This window comes from Ornithorhynchus anatinus, chromosome 4 (assembly GCF_004115215.2).
Source record: "Ornithorhynchus anatinus isolate Pmale09 chromosome 4, mOrnAna1.pri.v4, whole genome shotgun sequence".
NCBI lineage: Eukaryota > Metazoa > Chordata > Mammalia > Monotremata > Ornithorhynchidae > Ornithorhynchus > Ornithorhynchus anatinus.
Window position 1 is genome coordinate 26481425 of NC_041731.1, and position 26064 is coordinate 26507488.

The 26064-nt window shown below is 51.7% G+C and overlaps 1 protein-coding gene across 6 annotated transcripts; it reads right to left on the reverse strand.

Moving 5' to 3' along the window:
- Positions 1 to 8351: 8351 nt before the first annotated feature.
- Positions 8352 to 23126, reverse strand: TMEM268 (transmembrane protein 268). 6 transcript variants are annotated; one of them, XM_029062713.2, is made up of 10 exons: positions 22910 to 23126; positions 21861 to 22005; positions 20550 to 20875; positions 17752 to 17861; positions 16321 to 16428; positions 15118 to 15267; positions 13203 to 13313; positions 12224 to 12304; positions 11429 to 11623; positions 8352 to 9642 (listed from the first exon to the last, which is right to left on the reverse strand). In XM_029062713.2, the coding sequence occupies exons 3-10, from the start codon at positions 20554 to 20556 to the stop codon at positions 9418 to 9420; spliced, it is 987 nt and encodes a 328-aa protein (XP_028918546.1). In that variant the 5' UTR covers positions 20557 to 20875; positions 21861 to 22005; positions 22910 to 23126; the 3' UTR covers positions 8352 to 9417. The 6 variants fall into 6 exon arrangements, with proteins under 6 accessions (XP_028918546.1, XP_039767678.1, XP_039767679.1 ...); XM_039911744.1 differs by lacking the exon at positions 22910 to 23126 and adding an exon at positions 22237 to 22275; XM_039911745.1 differs by lacking the exons at positions 21861 to 22005; positions 22910 to 23126 and adding exons at positions 21011 to 21142; positions 21450 to 21676.
- Positions 23127 to 26064: the final 2938 nt, after the last annotated feature.

Genomic DNA, 26064 nt, shown 5'->3' on the forward strand with positions numbered 1-26064 from the left:
TTTTCATTGCCTCGACTGTCAAGTAGGGACTGAGGCTGGGCCGCAAGGCTTGGGAGCACAGGCGGCGGCGCAGACCCCGCCCTTTCACCGTCAGATGACCGGTGATGCGTCAAGTGACCCGCGAGTCTTCGACCGGGAACGAGGAAGGGAACCGCATTCTCAGTCCGTTCGGGCGGCGTCCGGTGCCAGGGCAGCCGGTAGCGGCTGGAGGAAGAGAAATGGTCTGAGTGATTATCGGCGGTAAGAGAGCTCTGCCCGAGGCCCCGGCGAGCCCGTCGGGCTCAGACCCCTCTCCCTCCCCGGGGCTGGGGACCGGGGCGAGGGTCAAACTGCCCCCCTGCCCCCTCTCCAACGGGGGCCTCCTTCCTGATCCCTGGGGGCAGCCCAGCCCCTGAAGATAAGCGCTTAGGGCAGCGCTCTGCACACCGTAAGCGCTCAATCAATACGTTTCAATGAATGAAAAATCAATCTGTCAATCCTGATATTTATTGAACGCCTACGGGGGGCCGAACGCTGCACTAAGCCCTTGGGAGAGGAAGCTACAGCCGGTAGGCACTTCCCCGCCCGAACTCGTCCAAACCTTTCTCCCCGGGGGTAGAAGGGGAGTGATCCGGGGCTGTTGATCGATCAGAGGTATTTATTAGCCCTTTCTATGCGCAGAGCACTGTATTAATCGCTTGGGAGAATGCAGTACAACAGAATTAGTGGACATGTTCCCTGCCCATAACGACCTTACGGTCTAGAGGGGGGGACTGATATTGGTATAAATAAATAAATGATTTATAATATATGGTTTAAAGGTATATACATAAGTGCTGTGGAGTTGGGGTTGGAGCAATGTCCAGAGAGCACAGAAATAAATCAGCAGCAGGAGAAAGGGGGAGAGGGCAGCATGCAGAGGAGCCATTGAGACCCCCGAAGTGCTGCAGAGCAGGCTTCCCCGCTTCACTGGGAGTTCCCCCTGGGTCAGAGAGGTTTCAGCCTGGCAAGCCCCGAGACCTGATGTACCTAACCTCTCCTTCCTCCAACCTGCCATATATATTCGTGTCTGTCTCTCCTCTCCACTCTACTGACTGTAAACTATTGGAGGACAAAGTCAAATCTTACCCTTCCAAGTGTCAATATGGTGCTCCGCCCACAATAGGTGCTCCCTAATTACTGCTGATTGATTGGGAAGGACTTAGCTCAGCCCCACAGACAAGGGCTCCCTCCAATCGCTGGAGCAAAACAGGCAGCCCCTCCCTTTCTGGGGATTCTGAGAGCGCCTGCCAGGGGATCTTGGATGTACAGACAGCTCCTCAATGCTAAGGTGGGTTGGGAGTGGGGCTGAAAAGATGTTAAATAGGAAAGGCAGACTCTGGGCAGAAGAACCCTCCCATCTAGCTCCACACATCAAGCCCATACTCCTACCTGAACCGTGCAGGGCAGTCCAGGCTCTCCCATGGCCACACACACCCTCACCCCACTCCCACCCACCTCCCCCTCTCATCAGAGGGCCAACATGGACATATCAGTCAAGATGCACACAAGTCTGACTTCCCCCTGGTAACCTTTGTGTTTGGGATACAGAAGAAGGACCCAAAGAATCTTACCCTCCAGCCTGCCCAACTGTGTCCCTTTAGCAAGAAGATTTATAATCCCATCGGGCCTACCAGAGCTTTCTTCTTCCTCATTTTCTTTCTTTGTGCAGCCTGCCAATATGTGGCAGCAAAGATTCGAAGTCTCTGCTGCAGGGGAGAAGAGCAGCCCCCTCAGATGAATGCCTCCTGCCCGGTGTCAGGAAAAGTCCAGCAGCCATGCTCTCTGCGATGGGGTATGTAATAGAGGGTGGCAAAATCCTCCATTCCCCTATCCTCCCCCAAGGTGGCTTCCCTCAACAACGAGGGTCCTCTTGTGGATTGATGAAAGCTACTCTGCACACAGACATGGTTCAGACTGGGCATGCAATCGTCCCAGAGGGCTAATGGGCTACAGCTTCACAGTCACATTCCTGCTGTAATCCAGTGGCACCTTCACACAGGTTCAGTTGTTCTTGCGAGGCCAAGAACCCCCAAGATAATTCTACACTGTCCAGGCCAAGTGACAGAAGAGAAGGCTGACCCCCTCCCAACACCACCCTGACCCAGACTCTCTCAGCCCCTTGGGCTTACTCAGCCAGGCTGGGCTGCTACAGAGACTTTGCACCCACACAAGACTCTGGGTTATGACCTTCAGGCACTGTGAGTGTAGGGCAGCAAGTAACACCATTGCTGGTTCAGCATCACAGACTGGCGCAGGACTCTAACAGGGGTAACAGTACAATCTCCCTGCTGACCATCCGTTCTTATGATTAGGGATGGATTATCCAACACCCCTGACTCTTCTTGTGTTCCTTGGACCAGAGACCCAGCATGGACCATCCATCCCCTTGACTCTCTCCTCTCCATTTCTGACATAAACCAGTCCATCTGCCTAACTCTCTCCATCCCTGGCTCTCCCTCCAGTGACTCAGCAAGGACCATCTATCCCCCTAATTCTCTCCTCCCGTCCCATGAGCTATCTAGCTTAGTTTCCCCAGGGGCTTCTAAGCAGCCTGTTAGGCCTTGGAGGATTTGATTCAGCTCCCTTGAGCTACCAAAGCACAGCTCTCTATCCCCATTTGAAGCTATCAGGTGTGTTTCTGGGGTGATGATCACTATTCTTATCAGCTGCTTGAAGCCTGCAAGTCAGAATGACTGTGCAGATTGTCCACGTGATGTTCAGAGTGGCTTTTATTCCCAAGGTGTCTGTAATTCTAGGCCTTTAGTCATGCTAGCCAATCCCCACTCTTTGCGGTTTTCCATGATCTGGCTCGTGTAATGTATTTAACCCATGGTGTTCTAGTCCCTGGGAAAGAACAAGTCAGGAGATCATGACTCCCATCCCAGATCTGCCCCTGCCCTTTCCCCTCTAAGCTCACAGGTGAGCCTGGAAACTGCCACTCATTGCTCCATCATGACAGCTCCCACGACCTGTCCCTGATGGTGAGGCTTTATGGCCTGGGTGACTCACGGCTCCTAGCAGGACAGGTGATGGTGGTAGCAGACCAGAGTGTCTGGTGGCCAGGGCTGGAATGAGCAGAGCATTGAGATTCAGGATCCCCAACCTTCCCTTTCAGTAAGAACACCCAGGTGACCTGAAGCTCCACCAGCCCTGACAGCAGCTCCACCCTGGACCCTCTCCCCACTCAGCAAGTAGACCCCTAGTCCAGGTACGGGCCAGAACAGGCTGCTGATGGGAACACCTTCCTGCTCTGAGCCAGTACCACCTCCTGGCTCCGCAATGCTCCCTACTGTTGCCCAACACCCACCCTCCCTGACCCTTGCTTTCCACCGGGCCTGGAGGCGGTGACATCATTGTCGGCAGGAGTGCTCTTCCTGATGTTGAAATTGCAAAGACACGCCGCCACCCCAGGTTTCACGCCAGTGTCAGCTGAGTCAGCTTTCTCAGAGCAAGGACCACACTGGCCTCTCATGAGCAAAGTACTGCTCAGGGGAGTTGGAAACAGTGAGGGAAGAAAAGATATATAGTACTTATATATTCCTTGTCCATAATGCTGACTGCAGAGGTAATCATGGTGCTTTATGTCCCAAGAGGGTGTTTTTTTAAAAATAATGATGGTATTTAAGTGCTTACTATATGTCAAGCACTGTACTAAGTGCTGGGGTAGATAAAAGCTCATCATGTGGGACACAGTCCCTCTCCTATATGGGGCTGTATTTAAGTAGGAGGGTGAACACTGCTGAAAGTGCAGTCCTTTCACATTTATTAACTCATTCTCTGGAACAGGCAGACCTTATCCCCATTGTACAGATTGGGATTGGTACCTGAGGCATAGATTGGTTAAGTGACTTCCCCAGTCAGCATAATAATCCAGGGCAGAATTGAAATTAGAATTTAGAAGACCAGAGCTCTCTCTCCCTAGACCCCCACTTCGGCCCCATACTTTGCTACTTTGCGCAGCAAGGGGTTTCCCATGCCTGTCTTTGCAGGTTCCCATGATCCAGCTCGTTTAGTGTATTTATCCCACAGTACTCTGCTCCCCAGAAAAGCCTAATGCAGGAGACCAGGACTCAAGTCCCAGCTCTACCACTGATTGGCTGGGCAACCTGACGCAAGTCACCTCTCCACCATTACTTTCCTCATGGGGAGCAATGATTACCCCCACTGGTCCCTGCCCACAGAGGGACACTGTAAGGACAGTGCAATGCCAGTTGGTGTGCCAAGGCTCTGGCCATTGAGGACTTGCTGGTGGCATTGGCCATTCAGAACTATCAGCAGTTGTTTCCAACTCAGCCGCCTGGTCTTCTGACCTCTGTCTATGTTTTGTCCAATGTTTTCAGGAGTAAATGCCTACCCGGCAGGGCCCGCAAGCCCCACTGTGCAGCAGCCCCCGAAAACCTGCACCCCGGACCCCACAGGAACCTGACATTAATGGCGGGCACTGCTGCCAGGGATTCTTCCTGGGAGACCAAGGATCTTGTCAAGCCCAGGGTAATGAAGACTGATTCATAAACTCCTTCACGGGAGATGAATAGGGTCTGAGTCCTTCCTGGGTCACAGCAAGAGCCGTGAAACTTTGGAAAAGCCTCCCCAGGACATATTAAAGCTTTGCTCCATTAGATCATGCTTGTGTAATCAATGGACTCGCTCTCCCTGTGGAGGGTTAGGGCATCTACTACTGTCAGCACGGGGGGGTCATTTTACACTGGGGAGTGGCGGTTGTTTGTGGGGGGATGGGCTTCTATGAACTGGACTAGTCTGGACCTGTTCAGTTCAAGTAACAGGGATGGGGCAGATGGTCCGCCACCTCCCACCCTCACTGGTTCAGTATTCATTCAAACATGGCATGGGGGGAGGGGGACAGCATGAAAAGAGTATTCCAGTTTCAACCCTGGATTCCCCATCTCTTCTGCTGCCCTGCCAAGATCTGGGTCCTTAGCTAACAGTGAATTATAGCTCTGGGTTGGAGAACTTTTTTTCTCACCTCCCAGAATGGAATGTTCTAATGGGGTTTGTTGGTGATCGGGGTGGGCCTGTGAGGTCCAGGAGATTCCCTTTTTCTACTAGGAGGCTGGGAACAGGACTTCCCATGCCTTCCTTCCCCAAGGAAAGTGGCAGAGGCTGTTCGGGAGGTCAGGGAAAGCCTGAACCTGGCCTTCCCTTCTCCCTGCTGCCTCCCCCACCCCAGCTCCCTTTGCAGCAGCATAAATGGAGCCACGATGCCCAGGGAAGGACAGAAGGGTGATGTGGGGGTGCTGTCTGGGAAAGAAACAGTCCAGGTAATGCCAGAGGATGAAAAAACACCAGTGAGAGAAGTGAAAGTAGGTAAGAGGAGGTGGGAAAGGGGGAAATAGGAAATTTAAAGAAGTAAAATGAGCAGGAAGAGGAGAAGACCAAGGAGGCAATGGGAGAGGAATAGCAAGGAAAAAAGAACAGAGAGGAAGGAGCTGAGAGGGTCAAAAAATGAAAGGGGAATAGAAGGAGAGAAAAACCCTATGGCAGAGGAAAAGACTAATGAGGGACTAGAGAGTTCAAAGGGAGGGACAAATGAGATGGTAGACCCACGAGTGTGGTCTAGAAGCCCAGTGAAAAGAGGGCCTGGAAGTCAATGACCTGAGTTCTAATCCCAGCTCTGTCACTCCCTTGACATGTCTTCATGCCTCAGTTTCCTCTTGTCTAAAATAGGGATTCAATACCTGCTGTCCTTCCTCCTTAACCTGATTCCCATGTCAACAGGAACTGTGTGCCTAAGCTGATTATCTTGTATCTACCCCAGCACTTAATACAGTGCATTGCACATAGTAAGTAGTTATTAGTAATTATCAAATACCACAGTTAATCAACCATACAATTGGATTTGTCAAGGGCTGGAGATGTAGATTTGGGAATCATCTGCATAGAGATGGTAGTTGAAGTAGTGGGAGCGAATGACTTCCCCAAGGAAGTAGATGTAGATGGAAAATAAAGGCACCCAGAACTGAACCTTGAGGGACTTAAGCAGTTATGGGATGGGAGACAGAGGAATTAGTAATATTATCACCCAGAAAGTTGAGGACCACAGAGGCAGAGACTAGAAAATGCAGACAAGAAGAGTTGGGAAAAGAGTGTTCTTAGCTCTGCCCCTCAGGCCCATTTCCAGCCATGTTGCTTCTGTTGTTTGTCAGCATCAGGAATAGTAGCCAGAGTTAGATGAGAGCCCATTTCACCAGAAAGGAAAAAATATCCTCTTCACCTCACCCAGACTCCAGGGAAACGAGTTGGGACAGTCTGCCCCAGGGTCAGTCACCACAGAGCTGCCATCCCTGTCTGGCTGTCCAGGTCACCCTCAGATGATTTATTTAAATGGTATTTGTTAGCACTTGCTATATGCCAGGCACTGTACAAAGTGCTGGGGAAGATATGAGCTAATTAGGTTGAATACAGTCCACGTACCACATGGGACTCACAGCCTTAATCCCCATTTTACAGATGAGGTAACTGAGGCACAGAGAAGTGAAGTGACTTGCCCAAGGTCACACAGCAGGCAAGTGGCAGAGGTGGGATTAGAACCCATGTCCTTCAGACTCCCAACCCCATGTTCTATCCACTAGGCCAGGCTGCTTTTCCTTGGACAATCTGTTTGAGGAACAGATCTTCAAATGTTAAAACTGGACAGGACCTTAGGAGCTCATCCAGTCTGTTCCCTTACTTCAGGTCAGAACAAACTAAGCCATCTCTGGCAGGAGAGACTGTTCCATTTTAAAAATGAGTTTCCTGAAACAATTCCAGGAATCTATTTTAAGGGCTGAATGTTTCTCCTGGTCCCTTGAAAAATCTCATCTATGGCCAACTGCTTCCTTTAGGTATATCCCAACCCTGTAGAGTGACATCCAGTTAGTCAATATCGTTAGGGAAGCAGCTAGGGAAAGGAGCACGAGCCTGGGAGTCAGAGGACCTGAGTTCTAATCCACTGGGTTAGTTACAATCTCTCAGGGAGACCCAAAATAACTTGCAGATGAGAGGAAGCAGGGCCTGGAAAGATGGATACACGGCTAAATAAGTGCATAAACAGTAGAGGATGTAAATCAGCCTCCCAGTCCTTAGCTAGATGGTTGGGGGTCTTAGGCCAGGCCGGGCCACCTGGGTGTGTTCAGGATCAGTGCTGGAAAACAGAGTGGTGGTGCTCTGAGGTCAACGGCCACATTTGAGTGTCTTGAACTTCCTCTGATGTGTCATGCAAATGGAACAAATCACTCACCTCTTGTGGTCTGTTTCCCCCTCTGCAAAATGGGAATGATCTCAGTCACTTCTCCTTTCCTCACCAGGGTAGTGAAGGCAAATGCAATCAAGGCAAATATCAGCCATCAGCAAATAACTGAATACCACATTTGTGATCTATTCCTAAAGAGCTCTGTATTCTTTGGAAGGCTGAATACCACAAATGACAAGGCATTTTCAGCATTTAAAATCAGACCCCCCCAAAAAAAAAGACTTCCCAAAAACCACGTGGTCGAAACGCCTCCTCCCTGGACTATTGTCTCCTGGGTGCACTGAGGTAATGGGAGAGTCTTAGAAAACCAATTACCTGCCTTACCTCCCTCCTCTTCTCCCCTCCTGCCCAAGCCTCTAACTTCCTCCAGGATTCTTCTAATATTTCACTTATTCCAAGTCTTTCCTTATTAGCTCCATGTAGCTCCTATCATATGCATCACTCCAGTAACCTTCAACGTGGGCCTATCTAGGCACAAAATGTTTCTGCCTCTTTGTTCCCGTGTGCCATTCAAGTACTTATCTTCTTGCTATGGGAGTGTGTGTGTGTCTCTCTCCCCCACTGCTCTCCTTTTCCCTCTTGTTCTATCTCCCTGTAGCTTCAGAAAGTTGGGTTCTTTTGTTGAGATGACTGGGGTTCCAAATTCCCCTCTGGCCTTTTCCACCCTGACCCTGCTGTCTCTAAACACTGGACTCTTCCAAGCCCTAACTAATCCCATCCAAACCCAATAATAATAACTATGGTTTTTGTTAAGCGCTATGTGCCAGTCACCATACTAAGTGCTGGGGTGGATACAAGCAAATCGGGTTGGACACAATCCCTGTCCCATGCAGGGTCAGAGTCTCAATCCCCATTTTACTGATGAGGTAACTGAGGCCCAGAGAAGTGAAGTGAATTGCCCAAGGTCACACAGCAGACAAGTGGTGGAACTGGGTTCTAACTCATGACCTTCTGAGGCTCTCCCAGACTCCTGCTCAGTCCCTAATCTGCAGGCCTCCTCTCCACCTTCCCTTCCACCTAAACGAGGATGGGGCTGGGCCACATATCTGGTGGTACAAGCAACTGATCAAATGCCACCAAGCACGTCAAACACCTGATTTGCACTGAGGCGCTTAATCAGCCCCTTTTCGGCAGTCAGTACTGGGCTGTGCTGTTCTGCCATGTTACCATAGCATTCAATCAAGTTCCCAAACCTGAGTATAGTACACTACAAAAGCTTGAAACAATAAGCTAGGGCCAGAGGATAGTTAGGACCCAAAACAGCACTGCCAGGGATGCCTGGATAGTCTGTATGTGTGTCAATCAACCAATGGTATTTATTGAGCACTTACTATGTACAGAGCATTGTACTAAGCACTTGGGAAAGTGCAATACAATACTTGGTAGACACGTTCCCTGCTCATAACAGGCTCACACCTCACACTGATGGATTTGCTGGACAGAGGGTCATCAGCTGCAGCAGGAAAGAAGAAGGTCTGTTGTCTTTTGGGCCCTAAAGCACACTGGGAAAGTCAGAAGATGTAGAGTGGAAACCTCTTCTCTGAGTTTGCTTAATCGAACTGATTCACTCTGCAAAGGCAGAAGAAACCTTCTCACCAATGGACTGACATTACTCACACTTTCCAGCAATGCCCAGGCAGATCTGTGTTAGTGGATTTTGTCCTGCTGTGTGTCAGCACTGGAGCCTCCCAGCAGAACCCATTAGTGGGAAAATAACCCTTCTGGAGAAGCACTCAGAGAGGCCACTGTGCTCTTACAAGGGTCAAAAACACAGCCATTAAATGCTGCCATTCCATCCATCTGGCACATTATCCGCACCCTATGGAAAAGGTAGGCCGGCCAAGTACTAAGTCCCTAGCGCTGGGTGTGGAATGGAGTGGGATGGAAGGGAGGAGGAATGCCTCCGATACGGAGGGAAACTAAAGGGGAAGACCTTGGCCAGGTGGGCCCTCAAGCTCCGATCATACCATCGGGCCTGAAGGCCGAAAAGTCATCTTAACAGTTTCAAGTGGATCCAGGGGTCATCAAACAGGAAGCCATGTTTGGTTGCTGCCTCTGCAAACTTTCAACTCCCTCTCCATCACGTCGTCGATCTGCAAGGAACTGGCCTGCCCCTCCCCAAGCCCCAACCCCCAACTGCAGTTCACTCATCGGTTTGACTCAAAGGCAAGAGCCTCCCAGAAGCTGCTCGGGTCACCTGGGCCAGCACAGCAGCCACCTGGCACCAGGGCGCTGGCCTCGATGAACTGACAGAGGCAAGGCGTCCCGATCTGTTCTGCGTGACGAGTAGCTGGCACTAGAGGAAGCTGACCGGTGACCAGAAGTCTGATGTAGAATCCACTGAAGATGGTCAGCAGCTGCTGGGCCGTGGCCTGGAACAAGCAGGATAGCAGCCCATGTAGAGGCCCTTCACCACATCTCCCGCCAAGAACTGAAACAAGGGGGCAGGACTTTTTCAACATTCCCGCTGGAATTCCCAGGAGGTCATGCACTATGAGGCACCTCCCTCCAGACCTCACTCCCATCTCTGAGGCACCTTCCTCCAGACCACAACCCCAACATTTTAAGAACAGCCATCTTCAGTGAGCTAAGCCAGGGGAAGAATCCTCACTCCTGTATGGTCTCTTCAAACGAGAGAGAATTACCCCTCCTGCAGTGTGAACTGGGAGTGGTAGGGAGGAGGAAGAGGAGGAGGGGGAGAAAGAGGGCAGAGACCATGGAGCAGCCACACACCCCAGTGAAGAGAACTGGGCTGTGATTTGCTTCATGTGATTCTTGTGGTTCTTTGTCCCTCGGGTTAAGCTAGCAGTGCCAAGCCACCAATGACCATGGTCTGCAGCCCAGATTTATCAGGCCTCAGTGAGGTCTCCACTGCAGCACACACTGACCCTGGGAGGAAGCCCAGGTCTTGGAATTCTCACTGCATCTCACTCCCAGGAGTCTGCCTAAGGTCCTCAACTCACTCCTCGCTCTACAACCTGGAGCAGGATCTCTGCAGCAGTGGAGAAAGGGCTGGGTTTACAAGCCTCTGGGTTGTGATTTCCCAACTTGCACAGGGCCTCCTGACCAGAAAAAACAGACCCTGGAGTCCCAGCCCAGATGGACCCTCTATGCTGAGAGACCAAGGTGTCCAGGACAATCCAAACCCCACAGACTATCAAGAAATTACAACTTCAGGGGAGAGACATGTTCCCTCTCCAAGGGCCCTCGAGGCAGCAACGGGACTGGATCTTATTTCCACACTGCTCCTCTCTGACCCTGAAACTTTCAGGACACCTACACCCTGTCGCCCCAGCCTGCCCATAGCTCTTGGCTTGGAAGGAGGGGTTCTCTCTCCATGGAGCAGAGGCATCCAGGAGCTTGCTTCCTGTATGGCTCCAGCCAGGTCTAGGGCTTCAGGCAGCCTGGCCAACATCCACTCTGCATCCCAAGCCTTCACTACTGTTGCCCTACTCCCGGGGTGTGTGAATGGGGCAAGCCTCGGGGAGGCTCCTGGGCTAGAAGCCTGGGGGGACTGAACCAGTTGGAGCACCACCCCAAGATCAGGTTCAAGTCAGTTCCTCCTCCACCCTGCCATCTTGGCCTACAGGACCAGCCCAGAGAACCCTCAGGCTGTGGTGAGCTGGACTGGGCCTATTCCTAGATTTATTGACCATGAGTCTTCTCTGCCTGCGGGAACCCCATGGACAACAGGAGGGAAATGACAGTCACGTGACCATCTTCCACCCATCCCCAGGCAGGCACAGGCAGGCATAGGGACCACCAAGGGCCTCACACAACTAGGATACAGTTGCTGGTATGAGGGCCTAGGTCTGTGCCTGGGGTAATAATAATAATAATGGTATTTATTATTACTACTAATGATAATAGTTATATTTGTTAAGTGCTTACTATGTGCCAGGCACTGTACTAAGCACTGGGGTGGATACAAGCAAATCAGGATGGACAGAGTTCCTGTCCCACGTGGGGGTCATAGTATCAATTCCCATTTTAAAAATGAAGCAACTGAGGCACAGAGAAGTTAAGTAACTTGCCCAAAGTGACACAGCAGACAAGTGGCAGAGCCAGCATTGGAACCAATGACCTGACTCCCAAGCTCATGCTGCTTCCTGGGTCCCAGGGTCCCACCTGCTCTGGGGTGGGGGGGGGGGGTCTTACCTCAGGGGGGCCCTCCGGAAGGAGCTGGTGCAGCTGGGTGTGGGTGAGCGAGCTCTGCCTTCGGCCTGGCTCTCTGGGCAGCAGCGGCGCCTCCTCCTCCAGGGGGTCCTGGCCCCCATCAGCCCCTCCCCCAGGTATGCTGAGCTCAGTGTTCACCACCACAGAGAACTGGCTCAGTCGGCGCCTCAGGTCTGGCTGGAACACAAACAGGGCACTCCAGGACTGGGCTGCCTTCTTCAGAGCTGGGCTGCCTGATGTCCAGCCCCCGGGCCCACCCCAACACCAGCAGCCTAGAGGGACCCTGCCCCTCCCTGCTCCCCTTCCCCTGGGCCACACTTCATGTTCTGAGCAGCAGAGCTCTCTGCTTCACAGCCAGCAGAGGAAAAGTGTCCACTTTAGTCAGCAGGGTCCTTAGGCCATAAACTCTGGGATTATCTTCCCCTGATCTACCTCCCCCTGGGATTTACATAAACCAGTGCTCAAATGCTCCCAGGGTGCTCTGTCTTGCCAGCAGTCTCCTGGGAAATGAACGAGTGCTTCCTGGAGCTAAAGGAAATGGGCGAGGAGATTGCGGTTCACAGTGCAGTCTGCGGGAGCCCAGCCTATGTCCTTGGGTCCTTCTTTCAGGAGAGTCTGGGCTCCTATTTTCCTCCCTTGGATTGAAGTCCTTCCCCAAGGGTTGTAGTGGAAGCAAGTCAAATAGACCGCCAAGCAGAGGGAGCAATGACCTCACATCCACCTGCCCCTTCCAAACCAGCTCCCGCCACCTATGGCCACCCTGCCCTGGGGACTCACCTCCTCATTGCTCCTTAGGTCCTGGATGAGCTCACGTAAGCACTGCAGACACCTGTCCAGGTTGAAATACACCACCCAGATCTGGGGAGAGCAGAAAAGGGTCTGGGTCGGGCAATGCCTTGGCAAGTCCTGGTGTCCCTCCCCCATCCTGCCCCCTCACCACCCTTGACCAGTGCCCACCCCTAGCCAGCGATCACAAGATCAGGCATCATGCTAATTGTAACACACTACCCCAAGCCAAATTCTCCTTCGATGATCTGGCCTGATCCCCTTAGCCTCCACTGACTAAAAGAGATTTTTTTCCTCTGCTGGCTCTAAAGCAGAGAACTCCACGCTCATCATATCATCTTCAAGGCTTATTGAGCACTTACTGTATGCAGAGCACTGTACTGAGCGACTAAGCACTTGGAAGAAGACAGTGGAACAGAGTTGGTAGAAAAGTTCCCTGCCCACAGTAAGCATCCAGTGTAGAGGCTTCATCTAAGCAAAGCACCAGGGATTGGGTTTTGGGCCCTGCCTTGGACTCCAGTTGGGGAGATCAGGCTCTGGGTCTCAGCCAATGGGGAAACCAATATTGACAGACTTCCCCCACCCACACAGACATGCTGTCTGCAGCCCCTTCTGCTGCCCAAGGAGACCTTGAAAGTGTCTCTGGGATCTGAGGACACAATGGTTGGTCCCTCCAAAGAGTCAGGAGGTCAGGTAGTTCACCCAAAAGTCTGCAGGCATGACCCCACTACATCCTGCCAGGCAGACTGTTCAAGTATTACTGAGAAGCAAGGCCTCCTCTCCTCCCCAACATAATGCCTGACTCAGTCCTGAATGGAAGGGGCTGGTGGGATTTTCTGGGGATACTAGGAACGGGAGGCAGAGAACCTGGTAGAGAGATGGGGGTGAGCTAGTTTGAAGAGAGGGACCAGAAGGTGGGAGGCTCAGAGAACCTAGTCTGAGGTTCTCACCCAATTTAGAGAAAGGGTACCTGAAGCACATTCTGGCAACTGTCCACAGCATCCGTTAAGCCCAGAAGTAAGTTGTGTCTCATCAGTGCTTCATTGACAACTGCCATCCTCGTGTCTGTGTTCACACTGACCTGTTGATGCCAATGCCATCAATGGGGCAGGGCCACCATGCAGCCCCCCAGGCCCACCCTGTGGTTCAGCAGCCTTCCAAGTGGAGAGTAAATGGACAAGGACCCAGGGCTCAGTCATGCCAAGGGCATGGTTCCTGTGCCCATGCCACAAAATGCCACATCTCATGGGAACAGCCCCAGGGTCCCCGGCACCTCTGCTGCAAGAGGCAAGAGTATGCTGGGAGGCGGGGGGCTGGCATGGATCAACCAGTAGAGTGGGAATAGATCCCCACCATTGTTACTACCACCACCACCACCCTGTTGGGCATGGCTGCTAGAGAGAAGAGATTCACCAGCCACCCCAGGGAGCCATGATAGCTATCCAGTTGGGTGGCAGCAGCAAGATAGGGAGGGGAAGTGGACAAAAGAGGAATGGGAGGATAGGGTGGGTGCTGGACATTTGTCCCCAAAGGCAGAAATGCCTTAGTCAATCCCAGTGCAGGATGATGGCCAGATGGTGGCTAGGCTATGAGAGTCAGAAGGAAGTGCAGGCTTGGGGTGCTAATGCACATCGGGATGATGGTCCCCCTGCTTAGTGACCCAGATTGTCCCATAAAGTCCCCAGGGGTAGTGTCACCTTTGTCTCAGCTTGGCTCTGGCCACTTCCAACCAAGACGGTGAACTAAAAGTTTGATCGCCTTGTCTGTCTCCTGGCCTGGGCTCTCAGCCCACAGAAATACCTCCACCCTCTATCAAGACCAGCCCATATCCCCTGCGGGAGTTCCGGTCTGAAATAGCCTGGCCAATCTCCTTAGAGATCCAAACTGATGACGGCCACACAGGGGAGCGGGGCCAGGGGTCAAAAGGAGAGACAGGGCAGAGACAGGGGCTACTTGGGGGTTGGAGTTTGTGTGGTGGGAGGGGTGACACTGATGTTCAAAGAAACACTCAGGGACACCATCCTGCCAGGAGCTGCAGTCCCCGTACACAGCTCAGAAGGAGACTGTGGAAGGACTGGTCCTTGCTCTGGGTCGGTGAGTTCTAGATACTCAGCTGGCCATCACCTGGAGACTGGCCAAGAGCAGAGCTGAGGCTTGCCTTCCACAGAGACAGCAAGCCAGGTTGTTCTTTCCTGACCTTGACTTTACTTAGCTGCTGCTGCTCCTACTGAAGCAGAAATAATTCATCTGGACTTCAAACCTCCAGTGGAATGTGTGGTGTCTGGGGCCCATCAGTATACCTTCGTCTAAGCTGAGTCACAGCACCAGGGAGAGCAGACCCTTTCCCAGCCACTCTGCAGAGGACAGCCCATTCTTTAATCTAATCTAACTTGGAGACTGGCATTTCAAAATTTCCAGCCTGCAATGCTGTGGCACCAATTGCACCAGTTGTGCCCCTAGCTCCCCACACCCTAGCCCCTCCCCACATCTGGGCCTCTGCTTCGTCACCCACATCACTGGACTCAGAGACACAAGCGGTCCCCAAACCTGGAGCCCCTGAAGCCCAGGTCTGGGCAGAGTCAGAAAGGGCAGAGAACATTCTTTCAGGACCCCTGCCTAACTAATGAAAAATAGTTCATTTAGACCTTCTGCCTAGTTTCTATTGGGCCCATTCTAATTTCTTTGTGGCCCCAAGCACTCGAAGCAGCATTCCATCTGGGGCTGGTGACCCTCAAGTCTGCCTCTGACCTGGAGAGGGAAATAAATCCAAATGCCCAGCTGGAAAGACATCAATCCCCCACCAGCCCGCTCCACATCCTGGTTACCATCCCCTCACTGGCTCAGTGGGAGTCTCTTGGGCCCTCGGGCACCGCCCACCCTCTTACCTTCCTCTCGGACCAGGCAAAGACCAGGATGAGGGCTACAGTGGCAGCGGCGGCACTCAGAGACACAAAGGCCACAACGGCCCAGTGGGTCCCCAGGGAAAACAACTGACTCGTAGAATACAGGTTTGCCCACATGGAAATGTAGAAAACCTATGGGGGCAAAGAGAGATGCACCACCATCATGCCATCAGCAGGATCACAAAGTGGAAGAGTCAGTGTGAGGAAACGGCAGTTTCTGTCCTCCCTAGGAAGACTGAATGCACCCAGCAGAGGCCCCAGTACGAGTGAGTGGAGAAGCAGCTGACTCAGGGATGTCCAAATGAGCCTGGGTTTGAAATTTCTGTACCAAGACAAGCCATGAGGAAAAAGCTGGACAGAGAGAGGAGGGGAGGAGCCTAGGCCCGATCCCCTCGTGGAGAGGCATAGACTACCCCCCACCCCGCTCCTCTAGGGTTCATATCGCCACAGCTGCCCCTTGAACTCCAACTTGCTGAAGCCCTAGCCTTAGCCCCTGGCCCCACCCCTGTGCTTCCCTCTGCCCCAACTCAGGGACCCTGGGTAGTGTCACAGACAGGGGGAGGAAGCGGGGCCTGAGGTCACAGGTGGGAATTTGGGGCAGCAGGCCTCAGCAGCAAACCACTCAGATGGAGCGGCAAAGTTCAGAGCCCTGGCCTGGGGGTAGAGTCCCAGCTGGGGCCGAGTCAGGAAAGGGCAAGTAGATATGCCGCCCTGTGGCCCATGAGCCAGCCAGGCTCAACCCTGGATCCACAGCACAGAATTTTCCCCTGGGCCAGCTGTAAGCTCTCTTTGCCACAAGAGGAAGAGCAGCCAGTCTGTTGCTTCTAGTCCCCACCTCCCACCCAGCTCCGTTCCATTCTCCATTTAGCCTGGCCAAACCAGAGACGGTCCCAATCACTCCTGCAGCAGGACAGCAGGACTCCCAGTCATGTGCTGGCCCAAAGAGCTGGTTAAGCCCCACCTGTTCTCTGAGGACTTTCTCTTCTCTCACCCCTCTACCCTATCCTCCCCCATCCCACAGATCTCCTCATCTAGAACAGGTACAACCTTGGTCCATTCTGGGTAGCCTGCTGCCTGAAAGCCTACAGGTTCCCCCTGAAACCAAGTCTCCCTCGACCTCGTGATACCTCTGACCCCAGAATGGCACAGGGCACGGTAGCCCACAGCTTGCTGCCAGAGCCTTACCACAGCAAAGGCCAGGCGGAACGGTTTGGAGTTATAAAGCACGAATCTTCTCACTTGCGGTTCTAGGACAGCATCCTGAATTAAATGTCTATACTGCTCCATTGGAACCTGTGCATCAACCCAAAACAGAAACACTACTTATTCCAGCCTTGAAGATAACCACCTGCCCACCTCCCCAAGGTAACAGTCGGGCCAGGAGAGTCCAAAAGAATCCTGGTTTCATTGCTTTTTCCACTGATTTTTCAATGGGTGGGTGGATACATTTCTGTCCAGCTTCTCTTTGGACAGTTTAATTCCACTTCGCTAAAGTCAAACCTAAGCACAGAGGGTGGAGGAGGGCTGAGAGGCATGGCCTCTCTGAGACCCCTTGGAATGATCTTCAACCAAGGAGATGCTGAAGGGATTCACAACCAGAGATCACAAGACAAAGTGACAAGGCAGGTAGTGGGGACTGATTTCTTGCATATCAAACTTCGGAATGTTGGTTTCTAGGAAATGTTGGCTCAGTGGGTGAAACGTGCCCAGAGGCAGTCTGTTCTAATGGAAAGAACCGAGACCTAACATTGGCCTGCTGTGCGACTTTGGACAAATTGCCTGAGGTTTCTGTCCTCAGTTTCCTCATCTGTTCAATGTGTATAATGGGTACAATGATACCCACCTCCTCCTTCCTTCACAGAGGACAATGGACGGTCAAACTGAATAACTAGCTATTTCACTTTGGAAAACATGTTTATGCACATAATTGCCCCCCCAAATTTGAGGGGGCACTGAAAGCTTTTTTGTACTACATAATTATAAGCGGTAATAGCCACAGGCCATGGGAGAAGCAAAAGGATGAGAACCTGGATAATGAAGCAGGAAGGGGGAGTTAATTCACTGACTGCCTATTGGGCAGCCCTTGGAAGAATTCAATAGAAGAGATGTTGTTTCATGTGCTCCTCACCATTTTCTTCCTTCTACCCTACTTTTTCTTCTCTTTTCTCCTCCTCTTCTTATTGCTAGACTTAATTCTTATATTTATGTATTTATTTATTATTATGGTATTTGTTAAGTGCTTACTATGTGCCAGGCTCTATACTGAGCACTGGAAGAGATACAAGATAATCAGGTTGGGCACGATCCTTATATGACCCATGTAACTTTCTCACCCCAGGCTTAATGGTAAAAAAACTATGCTCCAATATGGGGCAATTATGCAAGCAAATATGGTAACGACCACGGTCTGATACACCACTGTGCTCCAGATTCCTGCTGCAAGGTCAACACAGAGCCTAACGTATTCAAATACAGATTCACCATTAGGGGACCCATTTCATCATCATCATCCTGTACAATTCATTGATCACCCTCCCAAACACCTTACTGAATTTAGGGCACAGATGTTCTGTCTTCGATTAGTTTTCCATCCCCACCACCCTGAGTCTGGCTCACCTGAATTCCCCAGGTTTTGAGTCTCTCCTCAGAGGCTTTCATTTCAAAGGAGGCAGGGGCACAAGTGTTGTCAGCCCTGAGCACCATGAGCACCTGGCCATTGTGAAGCCCTGAGAATCCAACAGAAGAGAAGGCTGTTTGATCCAGCAGTAACCAGGCATCATTTATTCTTGCCTCAAATCTCACTGAGGCCAGTGGCCTAGACTGGTCTCCCCTTCCAAACCTTTGCCCAGAGCCCCTCACAAACTGCAACAAACTGAGTTTCCTCTTCCAACATCCACCTCTACTCACCACCTACATCTAGGGCCCCAACAGTGAAATGGACCAAAGTCCAACAGCTGAAGAGAACAAGAGAAAATCCAGAACCTGGATTGTCCACAAACTACTATTGGTCCCTGCTATGTGGGGAGTAGGCTGGGACTCAGAGTGGGAAACCCTCAAGGGATATCATGGTGGGAGCCGGACCCCCTTGTGGGCTCAGAATCTGCAGGGAAGCATGTGCCAGAAATCAATTTTTTTAAAATGATATTTGTTAAGTGCTTACTATTTTAAAAAGGCCCTTTTACAAGTTACTTAATTCCTCCAGGCCTCAGTTTCCTTATCTGTAAAATGGGGATTAAATAAGTGTTCTCCCTCTCCCTTATTCATTCATTCATTCAATAGTATTTATTGAGCGCTTACTATGTGCAGAGCACTGTACTAAGGGCTTGGAATGAACAAGTCGGCAACAGATAGAGACAGTCCCTGCCGTTTGACGGGCTTATGGTCTAATCGGGGGAGACAGACAGATGAGAACAATGGCAATAAATAGAGTCAAGGGGAAGAACATCTCCTAAAAACAATGGCAACTAAATAGAATCAAGGCGATGTACAATTCATTAACAAAATAAATAGGGTAATGGAAATATATACAGTTGAGCAGACGAGTACAGTGCTGAGGGGATGGGAAGGGAGAGGGGGAGGAGCAGAGGGAGATGGGGGGAAAAGAGGGTTAAGCTGCAGAGAGGTGAAGGGGGGGTGGCAGAGGGAGTAGAGGGAGAAGGGGAGCTCAGTCTGGGAAGGCCTCTTGGAGGAGGTGAGTTTTAAGTAGGGTTTTGAAGAGGGGAAGAGAATTAGCCTGGCAGAGGTGAGGAGGGAGGGCATTCTAGGACCGCGGGAGGACGTGGTCCAGGGGTCGACGGTGGGATAGGCGAGACCGAGGGACGGTGAGGAGGTGGGCAGCAGAGGAGCAGAGCGTGCGGGGTGGGCAGTGGAAAGAGAGAAGGGAGGAGAGGTAGGAAGAGGCAAGGTGATGTAGAACCTTGAAGCCTAGAGTGAGGAGTTTTTATTTGGAGCAGAGGTTGATAGGCAACCACTGGAGGTGTTTAAGAAGGGGAGTGACATGCCCAGAGCGTTTCTGCAGGAAGATGAGCCGGGCAGCGGAGTAAAGAATAGACTGGAGTGGGGCGAGAGAGGAGGAAGGGAGATCAGAGAGAAGGCTGACACAGTAGTCTAGCCGGGATACAAGAGCCCGTAGCAGTAAGGTAGCCGTTTGGGTGGAGAGGACAGGGCGGATCTTGGCAATATTGTAAAGGTGAAACCGGCAGGTCTTGGTAACAGATAGGATGTGTGGGGTGAACGAGAGAGACGAGTCAAAGATGACACCGAGAGGCTGTGAGCCCCATGTGGGACAGAGGCTGTATCTGATCTGATTACCTTATATCAACCCTAGAGCTTGGCATATAATAAGCATATAATGAATACCACAATTAATATTTTATGGTATTTGTTAAGCACTTACTATGGGCCAGGCAAAATATACTAAGCACTAGGGTAGATATAAGTTAAGCATGTTGGACACAGTCCCTGTCTCACACAAGGCTCACAGTCTTAATCCCCATTTTACAGATGAGGTAACTGAGGCACAGAGAAGTGAAGTGACTTGCCCAAGGTCACACAGCAGGCAAGTGGCAGAGCCAGGATTGGAACCTAGGTCCTTCTGACTCCCAGGCCTGTGCTCTATCCACTAGGTCACACTGCTTCTCTAATTTTTTAATAATGAGGAAGGAGGAGAAGGGAGCAGGATGGAGCAGAGAGAAAGAAGAGTGAGAGGAAGAGGTGAAGGAAAGACCCTTCAGATTATATTAGGCCAGTGTGAGCGGCATTTTCTGTTGGTCTATAGTGTCACCCGCCTACCCTGATCATATCAGGCAGCGGTTTTGTGCCAGACTGAGACTGCAATTCCAAGCCCTCTGTCAGGCCCAACCTTGCCTGAAGCTTCCTTCTTGCACTCCCCAAAGCAGGAATGATCACTTGGCTGGGAGTGCAAGCTCCCACACAGGAGACCACTTGTCAACAAAATATGTTCATATGTTCATGTTCAATCCCAACTGAGCCCCTGGGGGAGCATCCCCTGAGACAGCAGAAGCCCAGCCAGGTGACCCACTACCACGGTAGCCTATTGCCTCCAAATTCCAAGAAAGCAAGGCATTCCCTTCTACTCTAAAAACATGACTGAAAATGCCAATTAAAATCATGTCACAAGACATTCTTGGCAAGGGCCCAGGAGTAGAACTTCTTCTAAATATCCCAATGTCTGTGTTTGAAAGGGGGAAAGATTTATATCCATGTTGCGTTATCATCATCAGTGAAATGAGCCCCAGTGGTCAAGACAGTCCCCAGCAGAGCTTGGGTCCAGAGATGGGATCTGCACCCTCAAAGACATAACGTTCTCACGAAGGCAGATCATAAACAGTGCGGGGATCGAGGCGCTTGGGTGCGTTGGAGTAAGGGGTGCCCTTTCGGGCCACTAAACTTACCCGGCATCCCGCCTGCTGAGTCAGCCTCCAAAGGGCAAGGGGCCTTAGCCCCGGCTTCTTGCCCTCCTGAGCACAGGTCCAGAAAAAGAAGGACGGCAGCTGGCTTTGATGTTTCAGTAGGACAATTTCACCCCCGCACTCTGTTTGATCGCGGCACCGGTCTGGGACAAGCATCGCCCTCGCAGCTGGAAAAAGTCTGACAGGGCAGCAGAACCACTCTGTCCAGATGGGTCCCAGTGGTGTGTCAGTGGGCAAAAGGTCTTGGGGACAGAAGTATCATCTTGGCCAGTGGGGGTCTCGGTCCGGGGCTCAGAACCACCTGAAAGCTTAATCGGGGTAAGAAGTGTCACAGTCATACACGACCCTGATGGCTTGCTTCGAGTCTGTGATTTGGGAAGTGTTCCCAGGCCCACAGCAACTAAAACCCACCCTCCCGCCAACGGGCTTGCACGCTCGGTCACCCGGAGCTCTCTGCTCAGTTTCTTCCTTTTGTGGCCGGTTCCAGGATCGGGGGTACCGGCCGGTGGGGATAGATGATGGAGCTCCAGCCCTCTGGGCCTCAGTTCCCAAACCTCTCCATGGTCCCCGACGTCCTACGGAGAAGCCCCCACTTTACCCCTGATGCAAAGGCCTGGAGAAGTGAAAATAAAGTTGGGGAGAAATCCATGCTCCTCAAACGGCATGGCGAGGACCCGAGCCAGGGAAATTGGGGAAGTCCAAGCCGGAGGGCAGAGTGGGTGCAGCGCCAGGATGGGGTGGGGGGCAAGCCTTCGATCCCCGGGGCGTCCACGCGGTGTGCGCCCCGCAGCCACCGGCTTCCCGGGCACGGCCCCCCGGATAACGGGACCCAGGGGTGCCGAGCCCCCTGGCCTCGGATGGCGGGGGCTTCCGGGGGCTCACCTTCCCGGAGGCTTCCTATTCGCTTCGGGCCGCTGCAGAGACGAGGACGGGAAGGCGGAGAGCTTCCTCTTCTGGGGGCCGAGGGGCTGGGCGCCGCCCGCCCTCCTTCCCCTTTCTGTCGCACTTGCGGAGCGGACAGGGGATTCCCGAGCCCCCGAGCCCGGCCCCGCCGAGCCTCTGCAGGGCCAGGAAGGCCCCGCCGCCCGGAGCCCCTTTGCCCCGCTCCGACCTTTGCCCAGGCCGGGGCCTGCGGCGCCTCCCGCCCACACCCCGAAGCTCCTCCTCCGGTCTGCGAAAGACACCTGGTGCCATCCGTCCCGCCTCCCTCCCTCCTCCCACTTCCCCTTTCCCTCCTCTCTCCACTTCCCCTTTCCCTCCCCACCCCCCTTTTCTTTCTGCCCCCTCACTCACCCCCCTCTCTTCCTTCGGCGTGGCTCAGTGGAGAGATCCCGGGCTTGGGAGTCAGAGGTCGTGGCTTCTAATCCCTCCTCCTCCACGTATCCACTGTGTGATCGGGAGCAAGTTGCTTCGCTTCGCTATGCCTCAATTCCCTTATCTGTAAAATGGGGATTAAGACTGTGAGCCCCACGTGGGACAACCTAATTACCTTGTATCTATCCCAGGGCTCAGAACAGTGCTTGACACTTAGTAAGGGCTTAACAAATGCCATCATTATGATTACTATTCCTAAACCCTCACCTCTCCACTTCCCCTTTCCCTCCCCACCCCCCTTTTTTTGTCCCCCTCACCCACCCACATTCTTCCCACTTTCCCTTCCCCTTCCTACCTCCCTATCTTGCTTCAGCGTGGCTTAGGGGAAAGACCATGGGCTTGGGAGTCAGAGGTCTTGGGTTCTAATTCTGGCTCCACCACTTATCAGCTGTGTGACTTTGGGCAAGTCGCTTAACTTCTTTGTGCCTCAGTTCCCCCACCTGTAAAATAGGAATTAAGGCTGTGAACCCCACGTGGGACAACCTGATTAGCCTGGCATAGTGGATAGAGTATGGGTCTGGAAGTCAGAAGATCATGGGTTCTAATCCCTGTTTGGCCACTTGTCCGCTGTGTGACCTTAGGCAAGTCACTTAACTTCTCTGTTTCCTCATCTCTTAAATGGGATTAGAAACTGTGAGTCCCACTCAATTTGCTTGTATCCACTCCAGCGCTTAGTATAGTGTCTGGCACATAGTAAGCAATTAACACACATCATTTTTAGTATCATATTATTATTACCCCAGGGCTTAGAACAGTGTTTGGCACATAGTAAGCACTTAACATATTATTATTATTCCTTCGCCCTTGCCCTTCTCCCCCTCCCTCCAATTTCCTTTTTTCCCCCTCCCCACTCCCCTTTCCTCCTCCCCCCAACCCTCTCCCCCACAGTGTCCTCCTTCCCTTCCTCCCTTCCTTCCTCCCGGCTGGACACCTGGGTCCAGGCCCTGCCGGCTTGAGGGGGACAGTACCTGCGAAGCAGCTGAATCCAACAGCCACGGCCAGAGTGGAGCTCGGGCCCCAGGCACCCCTGACGCCCCGCTGGATGAATCGGCCCTGAGCGCCACCCGGGAGAGTCCGTCCTGGTGGCCCGTGATCCGTGGTGGCCTGGGACGGCCACTTGCCTAGGGCTGAGCCCCTGTGACGATTGCTGCTTCCTTCCTTCCTGCCTTCCTTCCGAAGCAGCACGCATGTGACTCCCTCGGCTGGCTGCAGCCCCAGCACTGCCAGGGCTCCCCCGGATCCATGGGCCTCATTCAGCCCCACCGGTTTTGTGGCTTCGCAGGCCCAGACTTGGGACGGCCCTGGAAGAGAAAACCAAATCAAGACAGCAGTGCAAGTCTGACCCCCGGGCACAATGGGCTGTCCCAGCCCCACAGCACTTATGCTGGTATCTGTCATTGATTTATTTATATTTGTGGCTGACTTCCCCTCTGGACTGTAAGCTCGCTGTGGGCAAGGAATGTGTCTGTTTATCGTTGCAATAATAATAATAATAGCATAGTGGATAGAGTACAAGCCTGGAAGTCAGAAGGTCTTTGGTTCTAATTACCACTCTGCCATTTGTCTCCCGTGCAACCTTGAGCAAGTCACTTCACTTATCTTGTCTTCAATTACTTCATCTGTAAAATGGAGATTGAGACTGTGAGCCCCATGTGGGACAGGGACCATGTCCAACCTGATTTGCTTGTATCCACCCCAGCACTTAGTATAGTACCTGGCCCATAGTAAGCATTTATCCAAAACCATCATCATTATTATTATTATTACAATGTGCCAGGCACTATACTAAGCACTGGGGTGGATACAAGCAAATCAGGTTGGACACAGTCCCTGTCCCACACTGGGCTCACGGTCTTAATCCCCAATTTCCAGATAAGTTAACTGAGGCACAGAGAGGTGAAGTGACTTGCCCCAGGTCACACAGCAGACATGTGGCAGAGCTGGAATTAGAACGCATGACCTTCTGACTCCCTGGTCCATGCTGTATCCATTACACCATGCTGTTATATTGTACTCTCCGAAGCACTTAGTACAATGCTCTGCACACAGTAAGCACTCAATAAATACAACTGACTGATGGTTTCATGACTCTACATATATATATATATATATATATATATATGTATGTTTATATATCTGTAATTCTATTTATCTATTTTGATGGTATTGATGCCTGTTTGTTTTGTTTTGCTTTCTGTCTACCCCTTTTAGAGTGTGAGCAGGGATTGGGCAGGGATTGTCTCTATCTGTTATGGAATTGTACATTCCAAGTACTTAGTACAGTGCTCTGCACACAGTAAGCGCTCAATAAATGATTGATTGAATGAATGAATGACTAAAGCTATTAACCATCCCACTTCCGGCCTTCCTCCTCTCCCCCTTCCCCAAGGGTTCGGGCTTTCTGGGCACCTCCATTTGGAGCACCAGGAACCCTGCTGGTGAGAGGGAAATCTGAGGGAGTTACCATTATCAAACCCAGCGCTCTGCACACAGCACCACACTCTGCACATGGTAGAGGTTCCGCACAGTGTTCTATAGCCTGTAGTGACTGGACACAGCATTCTGCCCACTGTAGCAGCTAGGCACAGTGCTTTGCACACTGTAGAAGCTCAACACAACACTATGCATGCAGTAGGCACCTATTGCATTGCTCTGCCCACTGTAGGCACTCTGTGTAGAACTCTGCATATAGTAGCTGCTCAATAAATACTATTGAATGAAGAAAAATTCAGAGCTCTTAGGAGCTGTGGGGCAGGGGCAGGGACGGGGCAGTAGCAAAGGGCAGGCTACTGGACAGGGAGAATGGCCACTTTCCACTTTTTGAACCACTTCCCCCCCTTCCCATCTTCCCCTCCCTCCAAGCCTAAGGGATCGCTGTGCTTACAAGAGGGAGGCAAAACAGTTCCTCCCCTTCTTTTGGTGGGAGAAGAGGGGTTTGGACCAAATGGAAGCTCAAAGGGGTGAGGAGGAAAAGCTCATGTACCAATTAATCCATCGATCATATTTATTGAGCACTTACTGTGTGCAGAGCACTGTACTAAGCACTGGGAGAGTACAATATAACAATTGGTAGGGCCATTTCCTGGCCACATCCAGCACACATTCATTCAATCTTATTTACTGAGCACTTATTGTGTGCAAAGTACTGTACTAAGGGCTTGGAAGAGTACAGTACAACAACAAACAGATACATTCCCTGCCTTCAATGAGCTCACTGTCTATCGAACCACTGGCTAAACTCAGAGGTCTAGCTCTAGTCTAGGGACCTGGAAATTTGGAATGGTAAATACTTGGACAGTAGGTTGACACAAATTGCATTTACTTTAATATCCCTCCACAGGGTTATGCAGGGGCTCGAGCTGAGAGTTAGAAAGTACTCACAACTCTGCCTAATCCTTGCCCTGTCTACTGATTTACTGTGTGACTACCTAAGTAACATGAAGCAGTGTGGCCTAGTGGATAGAGCACGGGGCTGGGAGTCGGAAGGATCTGGGTTCTAACCCCAGTTCTGCCACTTGTCTGCAGTGTGACCTCGGGTAAGTCACTTCACTCCTCTGGGCCTCAGTTCCCTCATCTGCAAAATGGGGATTTAGACTGTGAGTCCCATGTAGGATAGGGACTGTCCAACCTGATTAGATTAGTATAGTGCCTGGCACATAGTGAGTGCTTAACTAATACTATTTTTAAAAAAAGTCACACACCCAGCTGCATTAGTCATGAGATCAGAGTTCATGACCAGACCAGAGCAGACCAGGGAATGTGTCTGTTATATTCTTATATTGTACTCTCCCAAGTGCTTAGTACAGCACTCTGCACACAGTAAGTGCTCAATAAAGGCGATTGATTGGTGAATAGAAATGCCACCAGACCACCTGGTGACACCTCTGGAAGGAAGAATACATTAAGCTGGTTTCAAATGGAACATGGCCACATGCGGCCCAAGCCTGCCAAGGAATGGATAGTTTTCAGCTATTCTACAGCTATCCAACCAGCAAGACTGGACAGAGTGGTTGAGAGGCTCAGTGGATGAGTTAAGCACCAAATTAGCCCCAGAGAATGGGCTACAGTGATAAAGCAGGAGTCCCTCCCAGGTTTCTGACATATGGCAGAAAAAGAACACTGG

Coding starts and splice junctions, on each gene's coding strand:
- TMEM268 (XM_029062713.2), bottom strand. Junction 11,624..12,223: donor ACCTAAGGAGCAATGAGGAG/GTGAGTCCCCAG, acceptor TTTGTGTTCCAG/CCAGACCTGAGGCGCCGACT. Junction 9,643..11,428: donor TTCCGGAGGGCCCCCCTGAG/GTAAGACCCCCC, acceptor TGCTTGTTCCAG/GCCACGGCCCAGCAGCTGCT.